Consider the following 21,239-nt stretch of genomic DNA (forward strand, 5'->3'; position numbering starts at 1 on the left):
CTACCCCCTACCCCCACCCCCACCCCCCACCCCCCACCACCACACGCACACACAATCGACGGAAGTACATCCTCTTTTCATCTCCATGATCTCTCTCACACACACACACGCACAAACATAGATAGTCCTGCGTTGATTAAGTAGGTTTTAAGATCTTTGGTTACTTCATCCATTGTTGATTCCGGTTTTGGGCCTTTATGTCTATTCTCATAAATTTTCTCTCTACTTCTCGCCAAATTTTTTTCTTCCTATTCTATCCTTCTTGCATCTCTCTCTCTCTCTCAACTCAACCAGCCGATCTACTACCTATTGAAGACATAAGTAAGTAAATAAAAATGTACTTTCTCTATCAGTTTAAAGTATAAGCTTTTAATTGAGATGGTCACACACTTCAACATGGTACCAAAGTAGGCAAAGATCCTGGGTTCCGAGCCTCACTGTCACCATTCTTAAAAAGAGTTACCACATGCTTGTTCCATAAAAGATTAAGCCACAATGTGCATGTTGAACATAAGATTAAGTAAATAAAAATGAGCTCTCTCTAACAAATTAAGTTTTTAAAAATGAGATGACCACACATTTCATACTACCTTTGACCTAGGCCCACTTCTTTTGCATGTTGAGCCTAATCTCGCTTAAAGTGCGCTTAAGCCCTGAGCTCGGTCAAGTCCAGGTTGTGCGCTTCGCCTTGCTTAGTTGACACTTTAGTGTAGGGGTCAAGGTGCTAAGGTGCGTGCACCTTCATGGTTGGTATTGTCTATAAGGGCACAACAGAACGTGCGCACACACACATAAGTGTGTGTGTGTGTATATATATATATATAGCTTAATTATAGTTTTTTCTTTCTTTGTCCAAATAATTATTTTATCTATAACTACATTTTCCAGCATTACATTTCTATTTTTAATTTTTTCTTCATTGGTGCTTTTCTTCGCTAAAACCCACAGCATTAGTTGCACTTTGCGCTTAATACTCCAAGAGACTATGACATTCTTTTGCGCTTTTCCCTTTTGACCACTCAGAAGCGTACAAGCAGAGGTAATAGCTCCCTTTGAAATAAAGAATAAAGGCCTTTGCAAAATATAACTCTGTGAGTTTGTGCGTCGTGGTTCACTTGGATCTGTGTTAGATGTTTGGATTCACCTTAGGTTAAAGCTCTTTGTGATATACTTCATTTACTTTCCTTTTCACTCCATTGTATCCATCTGTAATGTAAACTATGAACCTTTAGTATTTACAACTTTTTGATACCATAGAATTAAGAGTTCTATTGGACCTACTCTTTTCCTTATGAAGTATTAAACTTACCCAAAACTAACCATACCTCTACTTTTGGCACACCCCTCCTCACAATCCTATATAATTTCAACTTTGTTGTTAATCTTTGAGCCGGTCAAACGAGGGCCTCAAACTTGGGATGGTAGTGCAAGTTAATGCGTAGCATTTAGTTTTTTCATTTGAGTCGGTATGCTTATTATTTCAGTTCTCTTAGAATTTGTGATCATTCTACATAGTGTATTAATTGTCACGAAGAAGTCTTTGATACTTCTAAACTAGGTTATTGTCTATTTCTTGCTGAAGTTTCAGCTAGTACTGGAATTTACATTGCACCCATGGCAACGTAGCAGTGCTTATGATATCTGTTTCTGATTGTAGAACACAAACATGCCCTCTTGACAAAGATTGCATCAGTGAGGGAGGTAGTAATGGGAGCCCCACTGAGGGCAGTACTAAAACATCTTGTTTCAAGGACAGTTCCTTCCGATCTAGGCAAGCCTGTTGCGCTGGTTCATCGGCCAAATGAGTCTTTTTTCCTTGTACCTCAGGTGAGTAATCTTATCCACTTTAATACATGCACAAGATGGGGAAAAACATGTATCCATTTCAACATGCTGCAGTGAAAAGTCTAGTCTCTTCAGAATGCATAGGTACTCTTGAGTTCCTCGAGGAGTCAAGTTATCTTCTCTGTATGTGTTATTTCTTCTAGACTGGCTGTATCAGAAATAATCTCTATTTCACAACCTTTTTGCTCGACGATTAAGTACTGAGCTAAAATCATGCCATTCGTCTTTCATCCTCATCAAAGCTCTCTCTCCTTGCCATACTAAAAGGCACACTGTTAGTTGTTTTACTATCTATCTCCGAGGAGCCTATTATGTATTCATATTAAATGATGCTATGTTCTGGCTGTTTGCAGGCGGACAAGGTCACTGTCATATTTCCTATGAGATTTAATGATTCTATAGATACCGTTCTTGCAACTTCCTTCCTACAGGTAATATGACACATATTTTAATGTGCTTGTCTTGATCGTTTTTATCATCCCAATCCAAGAAATTAAAAGGTGTGAGGACTAAATAGCTTCTAGTAAAAGTTGTATTATAGAAAGTTCCTTTTATTTTTATTTTGTACCAATGGACTCTGGTAGAGATTCTGATATTTGAACATCCAAATTGAACCTTCATCCTATTAGTTTGAAGATTGTTCTGGAAGTGGATACAATATGATTCCTCTATTTGAACGGACTACTCTGGTAGAGATTCTGATATTTGAACATCCAAATTGAACCTTCATCCTATTACTTTGAAGATTGTTCTGGAATTGAATACAATATGATTCCTCTATTTACTTGTCATCCTCTATCATTTTCTAGTAAGAGTGAGGTTTATTATGTCATTTGTAATACCAAAGAAACTGTATGTGTCTTCCAGGAAGTCTGGAAGGTACAATGATTTGTATATGGGTTATTGTCTTAGTGAAAATATCCAGCCTTTTCATTTGATTTTGCTGAATGATTTTTAGTGCTTCTCCATCTCTATTGGTGTATTGTTCTTCTGTGCCTAAAGGAGTAAGGTGGCTCACTCTCTGAAATTTGATTTTCGTCAGGAATTTGTTGAGGCAAGGCGAACTGCTGGACTTAACAATGCCCCTCCTTGTTTGTGGTCTCCATCTGCTCCTCAAGAACTGAAGGAAGCTTTTACGGAAGCATTATCTGCTAATGCCGGATTTGTTAGTTTTGGTAATACTAGTTACTTTAACTAGTTATTCCATTGATATTTTGCCATTTCCATGACATCATCTTTATTTGACAAGCAGTCATTTTTCCTCGCCACGTGGAAGGCAGAAAACTGGACAGAACTGTTTGGAACCTATCGACCTTTCATGCTTACGTGAATTATCATGTTAAGGTGAGATTTCTGGACCAAAAGTTTCTTGTCTGTTAACTTGATTGTGTCAAATTAATGTATACGTACTCGATGCAACACAATTCATGATGTATTATGTTTGGAAGGCCTCCAGTGAATCTTGAATTTATGCTATAAACGAGTATCATCAAGAACGAATGCATCAATCTAACAGAAGGATTTGCTGACAAACAACTTTCAATTTTTTATTCTCTGAATAATATTGTGGACAAGGATTTTTCATTCTATGAGAATGTTGTTTATGAAAGCCTTTCATTCTTTCATCCATGAATTAGACTATCCCGCACTCTGGATTCTTGGCATTATATGTGGTATTACCTTACGTATGTTAGGAGAATATGAAGACTGAATTTCACATGTATAGTCACTCCAGCTGAAAGCCGTCTGTAATGATTTCTAATTCAGGCATTTGTGACCAATCTGTATAGTGTTCCTGGAGAATTGGTACTGGAATCTATCTGAGGCTTTGAGCCTGTTAAAGTCTTGCAACTGCACCCACTGGGTTCCTTCAATACATTTACAAACTTACTTGGATTACTTCATCCAAAAAAAAAAACTTGGATTATTTCAAAGAAAAAATCTATTCCAAGTGAAGTGATCAATTTATGGAAATTAATGAGCTTTTTTCATAGTTTCCATAACGCTCAGCGGCATGCCTCAGAAACATTTAATATGATACTAACATTTGTGTCAAACCCGGTATCCTGAACTCAATCACTCTGATGTTTTTCTGAACAGTGTTCTGAATGTTTCATGCACACCCGAATGAGGCGTCAGGTGGAGTCACTGATACAGGTAATTGTTAATCTTACATGATAAATTTAGAAATAGTAGAATAGCATGTTTTCAGTCATTCTGTAATACAAATGTTGATTTGGCAAAGTCCACCCACAAAGAATGCTAATAGGAAAGTTTGCTAAATTTTATATTCATGGTTATGTTTCTGATTACTTTGTGCTGAAAGAATCACCAAACTCCGACAAATATTTACTGTTAGCACTATGTTCCCGCAAGGTTGTTTTAGGGATGATTCTTCATGCAATCCTATCAAAATGTATTAGTTTGTTTCTCTTGGGCATTGGCTGATCTCTGTTCTGTGTTTCCATAAAACATGTTCATCAAAGTCTTTCCGGAAAAAGCTAATTTGTTTAGTCTAATTGGAGCAGAAAGGCTAAATCTGACTCACCCAAATGTACTCCAATTACTTTCTGCTAGATCGCTGATCCTTTTCCTTCTCTTTTTATATGTTCGCTGATGTAGTCATCCATCCTATAACATTCTGTCTTTTGCTCCCTTTCTTTATTTGTCCTCCCCTTTTAGGTTCTTGGTCAGGGGGATAAGGTGGGGGCCTGGTTAGGGCACTGTTTTCTGATACATGTTATTTCTTCCTTCACTTTAAATGCCTTGAAGCCTTTTTTTTGATGAAGTAATGTGTTGTATTAAAAGGCATCAAGAAGATGCAAAAGGTTAAAATAAACCTTGGTTAACTCCATAGGGCAAAAAAATTCTAGAACCTTGAGTTAACCAAGAGCAATGGTTCACTAAACCATTGAGAGAGAACTAATGAAGTCTAAGAGGGGAATAATATCATTTACAGGGGAAAGGTTACTCCAATTAAAAAGACTCATTAAACATTTAGACTTCAGTTGTCCGTTGGAAGTTGAAATGCCATCAAAACATCTTCGATTCCTCTCTGTCCATAAACACCAAAAAATACATGCCAGGATCATTTGCCAGATCTTCTTGATGGATCTATCAACTTCCCATAGGCTCCAACTAAGTACTGCTTCCCTTATGGTGTGTGGAATTGTCCAGCTGATACCAAAGAGAGCAAGGAACATGTTCCAAAGATTTGATGCCACTGTGCAGTGGAGTAGCAGGTGGTTAACCGACTTAGAGTTTAGCCTGCACATGTGGCACCTATTTGCCAGCTGAAAATTCCTTCTACAAAGGTTATCCTGGGTCAGAATAGCTTCATAGAGGGCTGTCCAGGAGAAACACTTTACTTTTGTTGGTAGCTTTGTCTTCCATATTAGCTTCCATGGCCAAGATTCAATCATATCATTCAAGGCACTTAGATTGCTATATCCTGCCTTAACAGTGTAGATTCCTTTTTCAGAGTTGCCCCACCTTAAGCTGTCTGAGACTTGAGGATTCCCTCTAGCATCTTCAAGTGTTCTGTATAGGTCTAATAGCTGATATAGCTCCCAATCCTGCATATTTCTTCCGAAGTGGAGATCCCATGTGTTCCCTTCTCTATTTTGTGCTATAGAAGAGTTAGGGTCAGAGGCAATCTGGTAGAGTCCTGGATGAGAATCTTTCAGGGGTTGATTGTTGAGCCATCTATCCTTTCAGAATTTAATGCTGTTGCCATTCCCAAACTTATAGGATACTTCTTGAAAGATGCTTCTTGCAGGTTGTTGATGTGCTTCCATGGGCCAACTCCATGTGGAGCTCTATTTTGCTTGGTGCACCACCTGTTTTGTACCCCATATTTGGCATTAACTACCTTCTTCTATATGCATGTTGATTCTTGAGCATACCTCCACCACCATTTCATGAGCAGACTCTTGTTGTGCTTGGTCAAGTCTCTGATTCCCAGACCACCTTGGTTTTTTGGCATGATCACTTTTGGCCATTTCACGAAATGGAATTTGTGACCTTCACTGTTTCCTTCCCATAGGAATGATCTCCGAATTTTGTCCAGTTGTTTCTGCACCTTACTTGGCATAGGGAAGAGGGACATAATGTAGGTGGGGATAAGGTGTATAACACTGCTGATTAAAGTTAGTCTACCACCCATAGACAGATACTGCATTTTCCATGTTGCCAACTTTTTCTCCACTCTCTCTATCACTCCATTCTATATCTCTGTTGCCTTGTATTTTGCTCCTAGCGGGAGGCCTAAGTAAGTTGTGGGAAGTGAGCCTATATTGCAACCCATTAAGTTAGCTAGTTCCTCCAAGTTAGGGACCTCATTCACTGGGTAGATCATGCTCTTCAACATATTGATGTGCAACCCTGAGATTGCTTCGAAGAGAAGTAGAGTCAAGTTTAAGAATTGCAACTGAGATCTCTCTGCTCCACAAAATATTAAGGTATCATCTGCATAGAGTAAATGAGTGACTGTGACTGAGGTATCTATGTTGTTTCCCACCCTGAACCCCTCAATCCACTGCATTTGTTTTGCCTTATAGCTAGGATGAATAAGAATGGTGACAGGGGTCACCTTGTCTTATTCCTTTCTGAGGGGAGAAAAAGCCCACTGGAGATCTATTCACTAGTATTGAGTACTTGACTGAAGCAAGGCTGTATTTTATCCATCTGATCCATCTGTCGCCAAACCCTGTGGCTTTCAGCATTGCAAATAGGTAGGACCGGTTGACTTTATCAAAAGCCTTCTCAACATCTAGCTTGCAGAGAATTCCGGGGATTCCTCTTTTCAATCTATCATCCAACATTTCATTGGCTACAAGTGAGGCATCTGTGATCTGCCTATTCTTCAGGAATGCACTTTGCTCTCCAGAAACCAACTTCCAAATTACTGTCTTTAGTCTCTCAGCTAGAGTTTTGGCAACAATTTTGTAGGTACTTCCAATGAGACTGATAAGTCTAAAATCTTTGAGTTCTACTGCTCCTTTCTTTTTGGGGATGAGAGCAATGAAGAAGGCATTACATGATCTAACCATGAAGCAATGTTGATGAAAGTATGTGAGAGCCCCCATAACTTCAGATTTGATGAAAGCCCAGGTCTTTTGGTAGAAAGCCATGGTGAATCCATCAGGACCTGGGCTTTTATCTGGAGCACAAGAAGTTATTGCTGCCAGTACTTCTTCCTCCTTGAAGGGTCTTTCAAGCCATTCTTTCTCTGCTGGTGATATGCTGGCCAAACCTTCAAAGGTCATAGCAGGCCTCCATTGCTCATTTTCAGCGTACAGATCTTGATAGAATCTTAAGATTTCATTTTTGATTTCATCACTATCTTCAGTGAATTCTGCCCCAATCAGAAGCTTACCAATGCAATTGTTTCTCCTATGCGAGTTGGCCATATTTTGAAAAAATTTTGTGTTCCTGTCTCCTTTGAGCCACAAGCACCTAGATTTTTGCCTCCATGACACTTCTTCTACCTTTGCCAGCTTTTTTAACTCGAGCTTTAATTGATTTAATCGTTCCTTTTCAGACTGAGTCAAGAGTCCGTTTTCTGATGTTTGGTCCAGAATAGTTAGCTCTTCTAGGAGCTTGGTTCTTTGAGCTTCCAACTGACCAAATGTTGTTCTGTTCCCGTCTGTGATGTCTTTTTTCAGCCTCCTCAATTTTTGTACCAATATGAAGTCTGGACTTCCCCTGATTGAGTAACTGTTCCACCATTCTTCCATTTTGTTTATGAAGCCTTCAGCTTGAAACCACATGTTTTTAAATTTGAAGTAGGAGGGATTTGCTTGCCAGTCACCACATTCCAACAGGAGAGGCCTGTGGTCCGATTCAACTCTTGGCAGGGCCAACTGTTTGATTGCTTTGAAATTGTCATTCCATTCTGGTGAGATTAAAAATCTATCAATTCTGGAAGCTTGCAGGGAATCTTCCCCCCTAAACCAAGTGAAATTGGCTCCTTGAAGGGGTAGATCTATGATGCCAGGTCCTGGATGAAGTCTGAGAAAGATCTCATTGCCCTGGACCTTCTAGCGCAGTTGTATCTTTCGCTTTCATATCTACAAACATTGAAGTCCCCTCCAATGACCCATTGATCCTCCCAGATGCCCCTGATAGTGCAAGTTCATGCCAAAAGTTCTCCCTCTCTACGTTGTTGTGAGGACCATAGACTCCTGTGAAGCACCCCTTGAAATCTTCCTGTAAGCTTTCGAGCATACATGAAATTGTATAGTGTCCTTTATGTATTCCCCTATTAGACCATTGCCTTTTATCCCAAAGCACAATGATTCCACCATTTCTCCCAATTGAGTTCAGAGCTGCCCGATCGACCCATCTATTTCCCCAAACTTGTCTGATCAGAAGAGGTGACTAGTCTGCGATCTTTGGTTCTTGAAGACATACTATATCGGCTTTCCATTTTTGAATTAGTGGCTTTATTGTACTCCTTTTTTTCTGCTTCATTGAGACCCCGCACGTTCCAACTAAGAATTTTGATCTTCATCCAGAGAAGGCTTTGTAGTACCTGCCCCTGATCCCTTCCTTCATTCCATCTGAATTCATTCCCCATTTCAGTCTTTCTAGTTCCAAAGATTGCTTTTTCTTACCCTTTGCACTTGCCTTAATTGAGGATTTCTGTTCCCTGATTTGTTTCTGTCGTTTTTGTTCCATACGAAGGACCATACCGAGAATCTCGTGCTCAAACCCGGCAAAATGGATACCAAATGCCTTGCATGCTTTGACCATTACTGATTTGGTCCATCTTGAAGTTTCGATGACTGCCGGAGAGCTGATATGTTGCGTACCCAGCTCATACCAAGGGAGAGAGAGAGTATCACACGAGGAAACATCAGCTTCTGAACTACTTACAGCTTCGAATTGCTTTAAAGATGGCTGAGATGGGACTATCGACATTGTCTGTTCTGCCTCATCATCTGCTTCTGAATATAAGTCGCCGGTGCATTCACTGTCCAAATGAAAAGATCGAAGCCCTTCTATGGCTTCTATTTCAGCAACAATTGGGTCGAATTGATTAGTGAGAAAGACTGGGCTGTTTTTATTGACACATGGGTCTAATAATGGCCCAATTGCTCTCCATTTCACTAAAGACCCTCTTTGTTTCAATTTGGGTTTTGGGTCTCGTTTGCAATAGACTCGGTCCATTTTTTGGCCCATTCTTTTTGCAGCCACATTTCCTGACTTGTAATTTTTGAATTGGGCTGGTCCACACGGCGTGTTCTCCAAGGGAGTCTTGTGCACCCCTTTTGAATTAAAGGGGCACGGACACCTATGTTGCTTGTTTTTAACCGCTGGGTTATTAACCATTGAGTTTTCCCCCGTCATCTGCAACTGGCTCGAGGAGGTGATCGCCGGCGATGCCTTCAGATCTGATTCCACTTGTTTCCCTTTTAATGTGGTTGATTTCCCCTCACCATCCACTATGATTCTTGTTGGTTGATCTTCCGGGATTGAAATTTTTAATCTCATGCCTTCTATCATCAGGTCCAGTTCCTTAGGAATTTCTTCGAATTTGTTTTGAACACAAATTCTAGTCCAGTAAAAGTATCTTCATCCACATTGATATAGCCTCCATAAAGCTCTCCAATATGACTAAAAGAGTCTGTTGTCCAGCCATGCAATGGGATACCAAAAGCTTTGACCCACTTATGCCCTGATTCTTTGGTCATCGGAGACGACCCATATTCCGGCGACCACCAATCTAAGGATAGACGCCTGCCGTTCCAGTACCAGTCTCCAGCTTTGACTCTAGCAGCTTCTTGTTTTGATGGTAGTTCAAATAGGAACTTGTTATGAGCTATAGGGGTGATTCTAAGGCCGGCTGTCACTTTCCATCTTGTGAGAAACCATTTCTGTATGACTTCTGAGTTTGGGCTTGAGTTGAAAGGATCATTGAAGCAACCCACTAAGCATTTCGCTAGGAAATCTTTTGTTTCCCCTTTGGTTCTGTCTTCCACCTTCTGTAAAGGCCAACTTGAGATTTCCGCAGCAGCTTTGAAAGATTTTTTTTGCAAATCTGTAAATTCCTTGTACTTGTAGTTTGATGCTTCCCCAAGAAAGTGTAAAATTTTGCCTGATATGTCTCCCCAACCTTTGTTATGAACCACCTCTGGGATGATTATAGCTTTTTTCCTTTCCCCTACCCAGACTTCAATTCAATTCTGAGATATCTACCATATCTGTTGTAGTTTTGGTAAACTATGTAAATGTAGGCTTGAATCTTCCTCCCCCATCTTCTGTAAAGATTGCCATATACCCGCGAAGCTTGCTGCATTTGCTCACAGACCCATCGTAAGTTTTCTTCGTCGATCTGAATTTGACTTGTAAATCTTCGACCTCGTTCTATCCATACGAACCATCTGTCAGTTCCTTTACAATCTTCGATGAACTCAAAGGATTTGTCTCCTGAAATGAAGAAGGATTTCCTCCCCATAGAGACCGGGGAGAGGATTCGCCGGGAGGAGGAGATCAGAAAGAATGTTCAGGTGGCACAATTCCCAAGTCAAAGCTCATTTATTTCTATTGTAAGCTATTTCTCTTCTTTCCTAATGCCTGGAAGCCTTTAGCCATTTAGAGTGAACATACACCTCTTTGTTAACATGTCCCTCATCTATCCTTCATATGTCAGCATATCCATCCAGCTGAATATACTATTTCCTAGTTCTTCCCTCATTCCATGGTAATTTGCATCAATTTCAAAGATTAGTTTATCATGAAAAATAATAGTAGCTCTATTTTTTGTAGGCTTTATCATATTTTATTAGAAGAGTTTAGGTATTTTTAAAGTAGCTCTCAAGGGGCTAAGGAGAAAAAATATAAGCAATTGAAGATCCTTATACTATATAAGCCCCTCAATCAATACTAGTGCAACAACAACAATAACTTGTTGGAAAGTGTATCAGGCTAATAGTAGGGGAAAATATTTTTAAAAGAGAAAGGCCATAAATTTCACAAGGTAAGATTTACGTGGTTCGACAATCTTTTGCCTACTGTAAGGCCACGGGCCACACAAAGAATAGCTCTATTGAGGGATGGTTTACAACTGAGGAGAGAAAGTTTGCACATGATTGCAGTGCCGTATTTGCCACTCATAAATTCTTCCGTTCCAATGCACAGAATCAAAAAAAAGACTATTTTCCTTTAGGGGGTTTCGTATCTTAGAGAAAAGTTCAGCGGATCTCTCTGCATATAAATAGGCATCCCTCTCCTCATGTATAAACCATCCCTCAGAATTCTTCTCTCCTCAGTATCAATAAAGCTATTCTGTGTGTGGCCGTAGAGTAGGCAATACTTGTCCTCTCTTGTAAAATTTATTGCTTTTATCTTTTAATTTTTTTCCTTCTATTAGCCCGACGCTTACTAACACAACTATTACCTTCCTCGAAGAAAAACAACTAAGTGCCATTCCCACGCAAGTTGGGGTAGTCCCTCAATGAATAAGGATCATAAGTTTAATGGATAATAGATAAACAAGAATAGTTGACGTTAACTTCTGATCGCCATCTACGTGCCTGAAGTGGTAATGACCCTCTAGCTTTTTGTAAACTACCGTAGACTTTTGAATAAGAATTACAGAGAGAAAGTTAACTGTGTTGCCTTGATTAGGTGTTGTGAAAGGTACTTCAAAAGGAGTTTTTAGGATGAGGATGATTGGCTCTGGTAGTTGGTAGTTGTTTTAGGCTTGTAACCGATATTTTTTTTCCTTTTTAAGGAGGGCTTATAACCAATGTTGATATAGTATTTTTTTATAAGTAATCAAGAGAATATTATTAATGTAAAATAGACCAGCAATAAGGGACTGTTGGGGCAAAAGTACATCCAAAAGAGAACTTTATAATGTGTGTAAGAACTAAGAATTTCAACTATGGGATTCGGCTCTAATACATGTGCCGTAGCTCTGTTGCACCAAAGACTAAGATATACACGAGAGCTTAAGATTATATACATTCTCCTTCTTGCCTGGCACTTCTTTCTCTCCATATAACCCACCATACTACTGCTGGAATAGTCTTCCAGAGTTGCTTGCATGCCTTACAACTTGTTTGGATGGTTGTTCCCCGTTGTATCGTATTGTATTGTTATCCCAAAACAATGTTTGTTTTGTTGTTTCATTAAAATTGGTTGTATTGTATTGTTAAATCCATTGTTCCGGAACAATAAAAAGTCCCCTTTTTTTAAACAACCGATTTGGTGTGGTGGAATCGTTTCCTATTTCTCTTTCCAATTATGCCCTATTTTAACTCCAAATCTCCAACCTATAACCTACTTTGTTTTTTTCCAATATTTCTGCCGCCAACGTTAAAGGTGTTTTGCCGCCTTCTATTTTATTTTTTCTCCTAATTTGCTTTTAACTCAATTCTAATTAGTTGTGCTCCTTTTTTTTTTTGCCTTCTTGGTGTTTTGCCTTCTTCTGTTTTGTTTTTTTAAAATTATTTTATGCATAATTTTTGATAAATTTAATATTTAAACAATTGAGGGTATTTTAGTAAACTTATTAGTTACAGTACAGTACGATACAGTCAAACCAAACAACAAAATATTATTTAACAATACAGTCTATCCAAACATTGTATTCATAAAACGATACGGTACAATACAATACAATATATTATAAAACGATGGGGAACAATGATCCAAACAGAGTGTTAGGTAAACCCAATTTATGCTAGGGAAGCAGAAAGTCCACAGTGGGATAACATTAGGCAAAGTTGATGTAAAGTATTAAAAGGATAAAAGGATCATACTACCCAATTGATGTAGTATGTACAATACAATACAATATATTATAAAACGATGGGGAACAATGATCCAAACAGAGTGTTAGGTAAACCCAATTTATGCTAGGGAAGCAGAAAGTCCACAGTGGGATAACATTAGGCAAAGTTGATGTAAAGTATTAAAAGGATAAAAGGATCACACTACCCAATTGATGTAGTATTAAGAGGATAAAAAATTAGTCAATGTTGATATTCAGTATTGTTGAGTGTTGTTGGATCAATTTTAAAGGAAGAGTTTCAACTAAATGAAGGGTAGAAAAAGCTCAAAAGAGGTACAGATTGCAGTGTACATATGATTGTCAGCTTTTTTGCCTAGTTATGCTTTTTTTTTTGAGAATGGTAACATATAGTTATGCTATATTACCCTATTGTGTTAGATGACTTGTCAGTCAAGCATCTTATAACTGATGAAGATGAGGTGGGCACCAGCAAATGAGATTTGTTGGTTAGTTGGCCTAAGATGTAGATCATAGAAAACAAGAACTGGTTACCTCAGAACTATTATGAAACAGACATCATTTTAAAACGGGTTACTCTTATTTAGCTGCCTAGCTGTATATTTTTAATTTTTCTCGTAGCAATGGCGAATGGCTTCTCAGAAGTTTTAGAAGGTTCAGTTAGAAATCAAAAAGGTCAGGATGATATTTAAACATGAAAAGCTCAGCACAGCTTCTTGAAAGTTAAGTATAGAGGCCATGTAATGTGCGCGGATATGATATACTCCATTGTCAACGCATGTTAGAAGATTAGGATTTATCAACGTAAAGAGTACAAGGTTTTCACTGGCCCATAGGCCATAGCTACTCAATAGCAGAATTATAAAGCCACAAGAAAACTCTAATCTATTCTAGAAGAGATTTGCAGGCACTCCTCATTGCAACAGTCATCTTTTATGATTCTGTGTTCCCAACCCTCTGTTAATGTCATGCCAACCGTCATCTTTTCGTCTGTTTCTGTAGTTCTTAAATCCTCGATCTCAAAGGTAGCTAATATCCAAGGATTTACTATATGTAATACATGTTGCTTAAATGACGTCCATATGATTCTCCGAAGCATGATATTTGACGATCCTAGCGCCTCGAATAACTGAAGTCCCACACATATGACGGCTTTAATTTCAATTTTCTTTATTGACATTGCATTCTGCCTATACAACAGCATTCTTTCGTCTTACTGGCCGTTCCTTGTAACTAGAATGCCCCGGGACTGATTTCTCGATTTATTTTTCTTGTTTGCTTGTTGGATCTAGTTGTTGTGAATTTGTAGTTTGCGGAACTTATAATATTCATAACTATTTTGCAGGCACTTGATCGTGCCAAACCAGACTCTGAGAAGGCCAAACGATCTTCTCCAAGCAGATCATTTAAACGAATGGTGTGTCATTTAAATTGTTTGATCTCAATAGATTAACGTTTCTTGTCATCTAATCTGTTTTGTTTGATATTTACAGAGCCTCAAGGATGGGAATAACAGTTTGGGTTCGCGAAGTTGGAAGTAGAAAATCTGAGCATTATGGGTTACTCGTCCCGAAATTATTGTAGACACATCCTCCTTTCTAATAACGGCTTTTACTTGATATGTTCATGTTTATAGTTGTCGTTTGTAAATTTTGTGGAATCAGCTTCAGCATTAGATTTAAACTTTGCCATCTCGCTGAAGCTTCAAGTTTTGGTTAGCAGAGTGCATTTTTTAGGTCATGGGGATGAGTGTAGGATTGCTTTGTAACAACTTGCAATATCCCATTTTACAAAGTTGTTTACTTTTGCTCAGAAATTTGAATTTGTTATGAACAATAAAAGAAGAAGAAGAATATTGCAGAGAAAAGTAGAGAGAGAGAATTTTTATTGATTTGGGATGAATTACAATAGAATAGAACCCTCTATTTATAGGGAGAGGGTGACTTAGCCACCAAACAATGAACCCTAGAATCTCTCTAAATATAGATATTCACCATAAATAGAATTCTATTTATAACACTCCCCTTTGAATGTCTATTCAACAGATAATGTGCCTCGTTAAAACCTTAACTAAAATAAAACCCAATGGGAAAAAATCTAGAGAAGGAAAAAGAGTACACATATCTAACAATACGCCTTTTGGTTGCCTCGTTAAAAACCTTGCAAGGAAAATCCAGTGGGACAAAACCTTTATAAGGGAAAAAGAGTACAACGCGTATTAACTCCCCCTCATGAGAGCATCACTTCACATCCTTAAGCATTTGCATTCCAATCTTGTGCACCATCTTCAAAAGATCTTTGGTAGATATTTGATAAACAAATCAGCCATATTAACTTGAATGAATATATTGCACCTTGAAATTATCATTCTTGATAGAGATGGATTGTCTTCATATGATCTTGTTGGAATCGTCAGTTCAATATCTTCACATAGAGGTGAAAACTCTTGCTATCATATTATCATGCATATAGTTATAGCAAGATACATTTGTGCATAAATTGCATTGAGGATGTGGTACTTCAAGATCAAGATTGTATATGCTTCAAGCAATTTAAATCATTTGGGGATTGTCATATAATTATAGTCAAATAAGCCATTTAAATAGACTTTAGATGCATATCAACTTTTCATGTCATGCTAGACATATAAGATAAATAAAAGTGATTGCACACACTATTGATTTTATACTTTCAAGCGTTTGAACTACATGTTCAAAACTACATGGCTTTCATATGAAACCAAATTTTACTTGAATTGTTTCTCCAGACTTAAGATCCTCATATATATTTAGCGCTATTATAGATGTCGTCGACAAACATTTTATATCGGTTCCAACCTCCTTATTTTTCATAAAGACATAACATAGATATCTCTTCATTCATATATTCAGGTACCTGAATCTCTCATGAGATTTTATGAAGTGTTATGTCATGTGATCTTCTAAATCACTTGCCTCCTTTATTATGATCATTTTGATCATTTGCTCATCTTCTTTATCAAGAAGTTTATTTGAAACCGATCGTCTATACGCTTTAAGCTTACCATAGACTTTGTCCTTCTAGGACTTAATAGGAGCATTTGCAATGAGAATATAGTTACTTTCTTTGGGTCAGCAAATGCGTCCGGCATGCTTTACAATATATTGCAGATGAATTATCCTTTATGAACTTCAAGTTCATATTATCTTATTCGAGGATCGAAATGTATAAATAATAATTCATTCCATGTAACTTTTTCTCAACTGTTTATCATGTCTCCCCCTCATGTTAGAAAAACTAACTTGGTACCTCAACTTTGAGAATCCACCTTTGTGCGTTATGGTGTTAATCAAAATCTACACTGCACATCAATAATAATAAGATGGAATTATTTGGTTCCTGACCCTGAACCACCTGTGAGGAGAGAAAATAATATACTTTCGTATATAACGTATATCAAACTGATATAGATAACTTTGTTCTCATAAGCAATCATTTAGCTATTAAGTGGAGGCACTCAATAAATTATTTTGCTAAACCAACTGTGATGTAAACCAACTTATCAAGATGAACTATCTTGAATAAAAAATCTGGAAATTATGCTCTAAATCAAATTATTGAGCAAGTTACCTCGCAAACACCATGTTGCGGGTTAATAATAATCGCACATGTAACCATCTCATAGATGCATCTTATGTGGTATACATGGCAGGTGAATGAGCCCATATTCACCTTTGATATTTCCAGCATTCATGGGATTCAATCCCAATTTTAGTTGATCTATTAATTTATGAGAACAAGCAATGTAAGAGAATTCGTAAAGAACTTTCTAGTTCTTTAATATTTACCCATGTGAATTCTCTTTTATTTTTGCACATCATACTTGAATTAACATGGCTAAACCAATTATGCCAACTGGATAAATTATCAATATTGATAAACTTCAGGTTACACCATGATGTGTGCAATTATGAATAAACTCCAAGTTTATTATGATATAGGTTTTTATATCAATAAACTTCTCTTTATTGTGGCATTTTTTTTGTTTGGGTAGTACAAACTAGAGAATAAAGCGGGTAGCTTTTCACATACATATTATCCCGCTACAAGTTGTAGTAATAGAAGATATTAAATCTTTCCTTTATTTATAGTCTCAATATAATCAATCGCTTTCGCGTATACTTTGGAAACTGAATAAGTTTCTTTGAGACTTACTACAACACAATACCTTATTGGTAATTAATTGTGTTTCTCCAAAATAGTATAATTGGCTCTTGCAGAGTTCTCAATTTATTTTGTAGTACCACATATTCATCAACACCCATATGGTGAATATCTCTTTTAAAGAGAAAGTTATACCATTATGGTTATGGTCAAAATTATATGCAAGATCTGTTTCTTGCATTACCGTTGTCTTTTAACAATCACAATGCCAAAATATTTTGGCGTACAATAGGTACGTGACCAATGACCATTCATGCCATAATAATGACATTATTTTCTTATATCATCTCAAACCTCCTTTTAGAGGTGAGTGCGGTATATTCACTACCACTAGCACGTTCATATTCTTTGAAGAATGAATATGTATTCATAAATCAGATGTTGTCACATTCGCATCATGAACGGACCATAATCATCTATATGTGCTTTACAAAATCTCATGTCAAATCGATGACAAATATTTTTCACAGAGTGAAAGATTATTTTGAGAATCCTTATTGTTCTCATTACCACAAATGATGACGATTATAATTTCGTCTATTGCCGCGTCCATATCCATTGATACATTCATAGTAATAATTTTGTCTTCTTTCAGACTTATCACATACTGCTATCACATTCTCTTAAGGGAATGAGAATGAAGCAAATTCAATGGGACGGGTTTTCAATTCTTTGCCCACAATCATACATGAATTTGATCATGGCGAGGCATAGAAATTTTACCACTTCAGGTGGTTATAATTTCTTACAAACTCCATTAGAGTTATAATCAAACTTTGTTGTCTTTGCTTGTATTTAAAATCAAAGTATAGAATAAAAGAGAAAAATACGGTAAAATACTTACCTTAAATCCAGAATTTAATCATGAAGGAAGTTCATGGAATAATTGACAATCATTATGCTCAATCCCAAAGCTTCTACTCAATTGGTTAGAGGCTCGTGCTGATAACGTGTTATAAACAATAAAAGAAGAAGAAGAATATTGCAGAGAAAAGTAGAGAGAGAGAATTTTTATTGATTTGGGATGAATTACAATAGAATAGAACCCTCTATTTATAGGGAGAGGGTGATTTAGCCACCAAGCAATGAACCCTAGAATCTCTCTAATTATAGACATTCACCATAAATAGAACTCTATTTATAACAGAATTATGTCTATCTTGGTTAATATGGTCGTGAGGAAAGACCCTAGAGAAACGAGACGTTCTCTTTGTTTTGTCTAGGACTTTGCATCTCGTATCTTTTGCTTAAGTGGATTATATTTTCTCAAGTACAAAGGTTATAGATATGGTAGTAATTGTACATGCCACTAGCCTTTGAACTAATATTCGCCATTCAGTTGAATCCAAACTTCAAGCGAGCAAGAAATCTGAAGTTTTGAATTAGCAACCCAAAGGGTGTGGCCTAGCGGATGATGACGTGGGATGAAAATCATAGAAGAATAAAGTTCAAATTTCAGTTGAGATAAAGATATTAGGTGATTTTTTTTCATCTGCTAAATCGGTGGTAGATAGAGCTATTGGATATCTGTGCTGGTGGGCAGCTGGTATTTTGTGGATAAATTTTACCTCATATAGCAAACTATTACACCCTATTTATTGTAAATCAAAAATAATTTTAAAATATTATTATTTATAGCTACTATTTCTCTTTTATAGTAAATTATATATTTATTTTATATCCTACCATTCATACATGAAATACGCCAATTATGTTCTACCTCTTTCTTCCTTCTCTCTATATCAGCTAGATTCTCAATCCTCTCACTTCTCCCTCAAACATAACAGGACCTTATTGACATCAACTCAGCCCATTATTCTTCTTTTTCTTTTCTTTTTATTTTTTATCATTTCAGAGGGAGGAACAATTTACTAAATATGTCTGAGTCGTTTCCATCATCCTCTTCCCTTGCAAAATGAATATGTCCCCTACTCTATATAAAACCTTGTCCAAAAAATATGATTACCTCTATGAAGTCGATATCCTACCCGATGAACAAAAAGTATCTTCTACTGAACTACCCCTCATAAACCCTTACTCAGCTTTTGCCAAAAAATCATTTGCACGATGGACCTAAATTCGTTCCTTAGTCCAACACAAACCAAAAGGAGTCAAAGAATATGTTGCTGCCTCAAAACTTGACCAGCATCCTATTATTGCCACTCGAGAGGAACAATTTATTACCCTCTAAATTCCAGATGATTTTCCCAGACAATAGAGAGATCATGGTTTTACCCATATCCATTTTGGTGCTATCCAAATTGCTCTGACTTATCATGGAAGAAAATGTCAACTTGTTGTTGCTTGACTTTTTCTTCTAGATACAAGATACTTGGAGTACCAACATGCAAATTTGGGTATTGCAGAAGTTACCTTGAATGCAGGGACTGTCTTCATAACTATCTTTCCAAATTTCAACATGTCCCTTTGTGACTTATACTTAACCGAAGCACTAAAAATCCAAGTCCAAATCCATGGTGCCCCACAAGCCAAAGATTCTATCCAAGCCACTCTTCATCACCAAATGGCGTGGCGGGTCCAAAATCATGCCATGGATCTCTGCCTTCCCGGAGGAGAAAATGCTTTACTCTTGAATATTGATGCTACCAAAGGAAACACCATGTGCACCCAAATACCCAGACAAATTTTCAGAGATGAGCTTGTCAAAATTCTTCCTGATTCCTAGATCACAAATTATGGAAGGTTAAAGGAATCAGAAGAACCTCTACAATCTGGTGAGCCAACTTTTACCAAAAGAAATGACAAAATCGTTTCCATAAGCTTTGATCATTCCCATCTAAAAAAATCCAATAAAACCATCTTTTCTTGCCAAATGATCCAACCCAAAGACACAGACCCTGATCCTGACCCTGAAAGGGAACCCTTCTGGAATATACAAACTATCATGGAAGAACATGACTGGTGTAAACCTTTCAACAAAGACGTCAAAAGAGTTTGGTGGTTCAAATGCCCTTTTACAGGACACTGCCCTTGGGATCTCGGCTACGACTACCAAGGCTTTTTTGAAGATCCAAGTGGAGAATATGATGAACACCTCCTGCGTCATTGCGAAAGATTTGGCCTCAACGAGACCAAACCAAAATCCAAGAAAAAGGGGAAAACTACTAAAAAGCAATTTCGAGCCAAATATGAAAATAAAGACCGTTCAATTGGCTCATTAAGCCATCCAGGTAAATATAAATTTCTTGTCAGTTACAAACTCCATGAATGGCCAAAATTACCAGAAAAATTCACTCCAAGCTGGGAAGATAGTGAAACCACCCCAAAACCCAAACCACCATCAGCTCGTAGCCCAGAATCCAAAAAGCCACCTGAACCTAAAACTCCATCAACCCAAAGGTCCACACACCCACAAATATTCATGTTGAGCCCTTCAAGTTCCAGCCATACCCAAGATTTTTCTCCACTTCAACCTTTTGAAAAAGAGGTTATTAGCCATGCTCCAAAATCCCCAAGAAAAACATAGTACTACCTTCTAGAGAAAAACCCCCAATGAGTGACATCGAAGCAACAATGAACTGGCAACTAAAAAATTCCATCTGCCAAAACAAAGTGCTCAACAACATTGGCAACACAATAAAAAATACACAAAACAAGTTAATGAGCAAAGTGGGAACAATTGAGAAAAAGGTGGATCAGACATCGTCTCAGCATGCAGGACCAATCAAAGCCTTGGAACTAAGATTGGCAAATTTACAATATGAGATTTGTCCGCCATGAACTTCACTTTTTCAGTTCTTCCAACAACAACAAAAGGAGACGATTTCAGTCAAGGAACAAATCCAACTTTTGAGAAATGACCGCTTTGAGTCACAAAAAACCCCACTTTTCCCTTAAAAATCTACCTTCTATCCCATGTCAACACAAGCGTATTCCCCACCAAAATTGGACAACACCTTTTCCACCTTTCCTACTACCTCTAGAATCCTATCTTTTTCACCCAACCCTTAAAAGAAGAACCTGAATTCGATATTACAAAAATGGTTTGGAAAAAGGAAAGATGCTCTTAGCCAAGAAAAAAACCAAGAAAAGGCGAGACCAAGGAGAAAGTTCAAAAGAGTCCAACCCCGAAAGTCTGATGATTTCTGATCAGAAGACTCCGGACCTCTATGTCTCCCAGCCAAGAAACATGTCAGAAGGAGATACCACATGGTCAGAATCTCTAAATTCATCAGACAATGATACGATGGAAGATAGCTCTCAATCAAGCAATGATTTCACAACAAACTCTTCCGAAGAAGACGGTCCCTCAATATTTGTGAGCCAACCAAGAGACACAGAAATATCTGAAGTAGAGGAGGATCAAGAAGGCATGACGGATGAACCAATCCCAGAAAGAAGACATGAACCCATGGCATCAAAACCAGTTGGAACTGGCTTCCACACTTTCACCTTAGATGACGTCAAG

At 37.6% G+C, this 21,239-nt stretch overlaps 1 protein-coding gene across 1 annotated transcript in view; it reads left to right on the forward strand.

The window, feature by feature from the left end:
- The window catches only part of LOC109210347 (actin-related protein 2/3 complex subunit 2A), a 38,316-nt gene extending 23,893 nt beyond the window's left edge, over positions 1-14,423 (forward strand). Inside the window, exons 4-10 of the mRNA XM_019373750.1 lie at positions 1,658-1,827; positions 2,199-2,276; positions 2,888-3,020; positions 3,098-3,189; positions 3,946-4,002; positions 13,953-14,024; positions 14,101-14,423. Coding sequence (XP_019229295.1) covers positions 1,658-1,827; positions 2,199-2,276; positions 2,888-3,020; positions 3,098-3,189; positions 3,946-4,002; positions 13,953-14,024; positions 14,101-14,148 — 650 coding nt within the window. The 3' untranslated portion in view covers positions 14,149-14,423. The remainder of the gene's footprint in view (positions 1-1,657; positions 1,828-2,198; positions 2,277-2,887; positions 3,021-3,097; positions 3,190-3,945; positions 4,003-13,952; positions 14,025-14,100) is intronic.
- The last annotated feature ends 6,816 nt before the right edge of the window (positions 14,424-21,239 follow it).

Source organism: Nicotiana attenuata, unplaced genomic scaffold (genome assembly GCF_001879085.1).
Source record: "Nicotiana attenuata strain UT unplaced genomic scaffold, NIATTr2, whole genome shotgun sequence".
NCBI lineage: Eukaryota > Viridiplantae > Streptophyta > Magnoliopsida > Solanales > Solanaceae > Nicotiana > Nicotiana attenuata.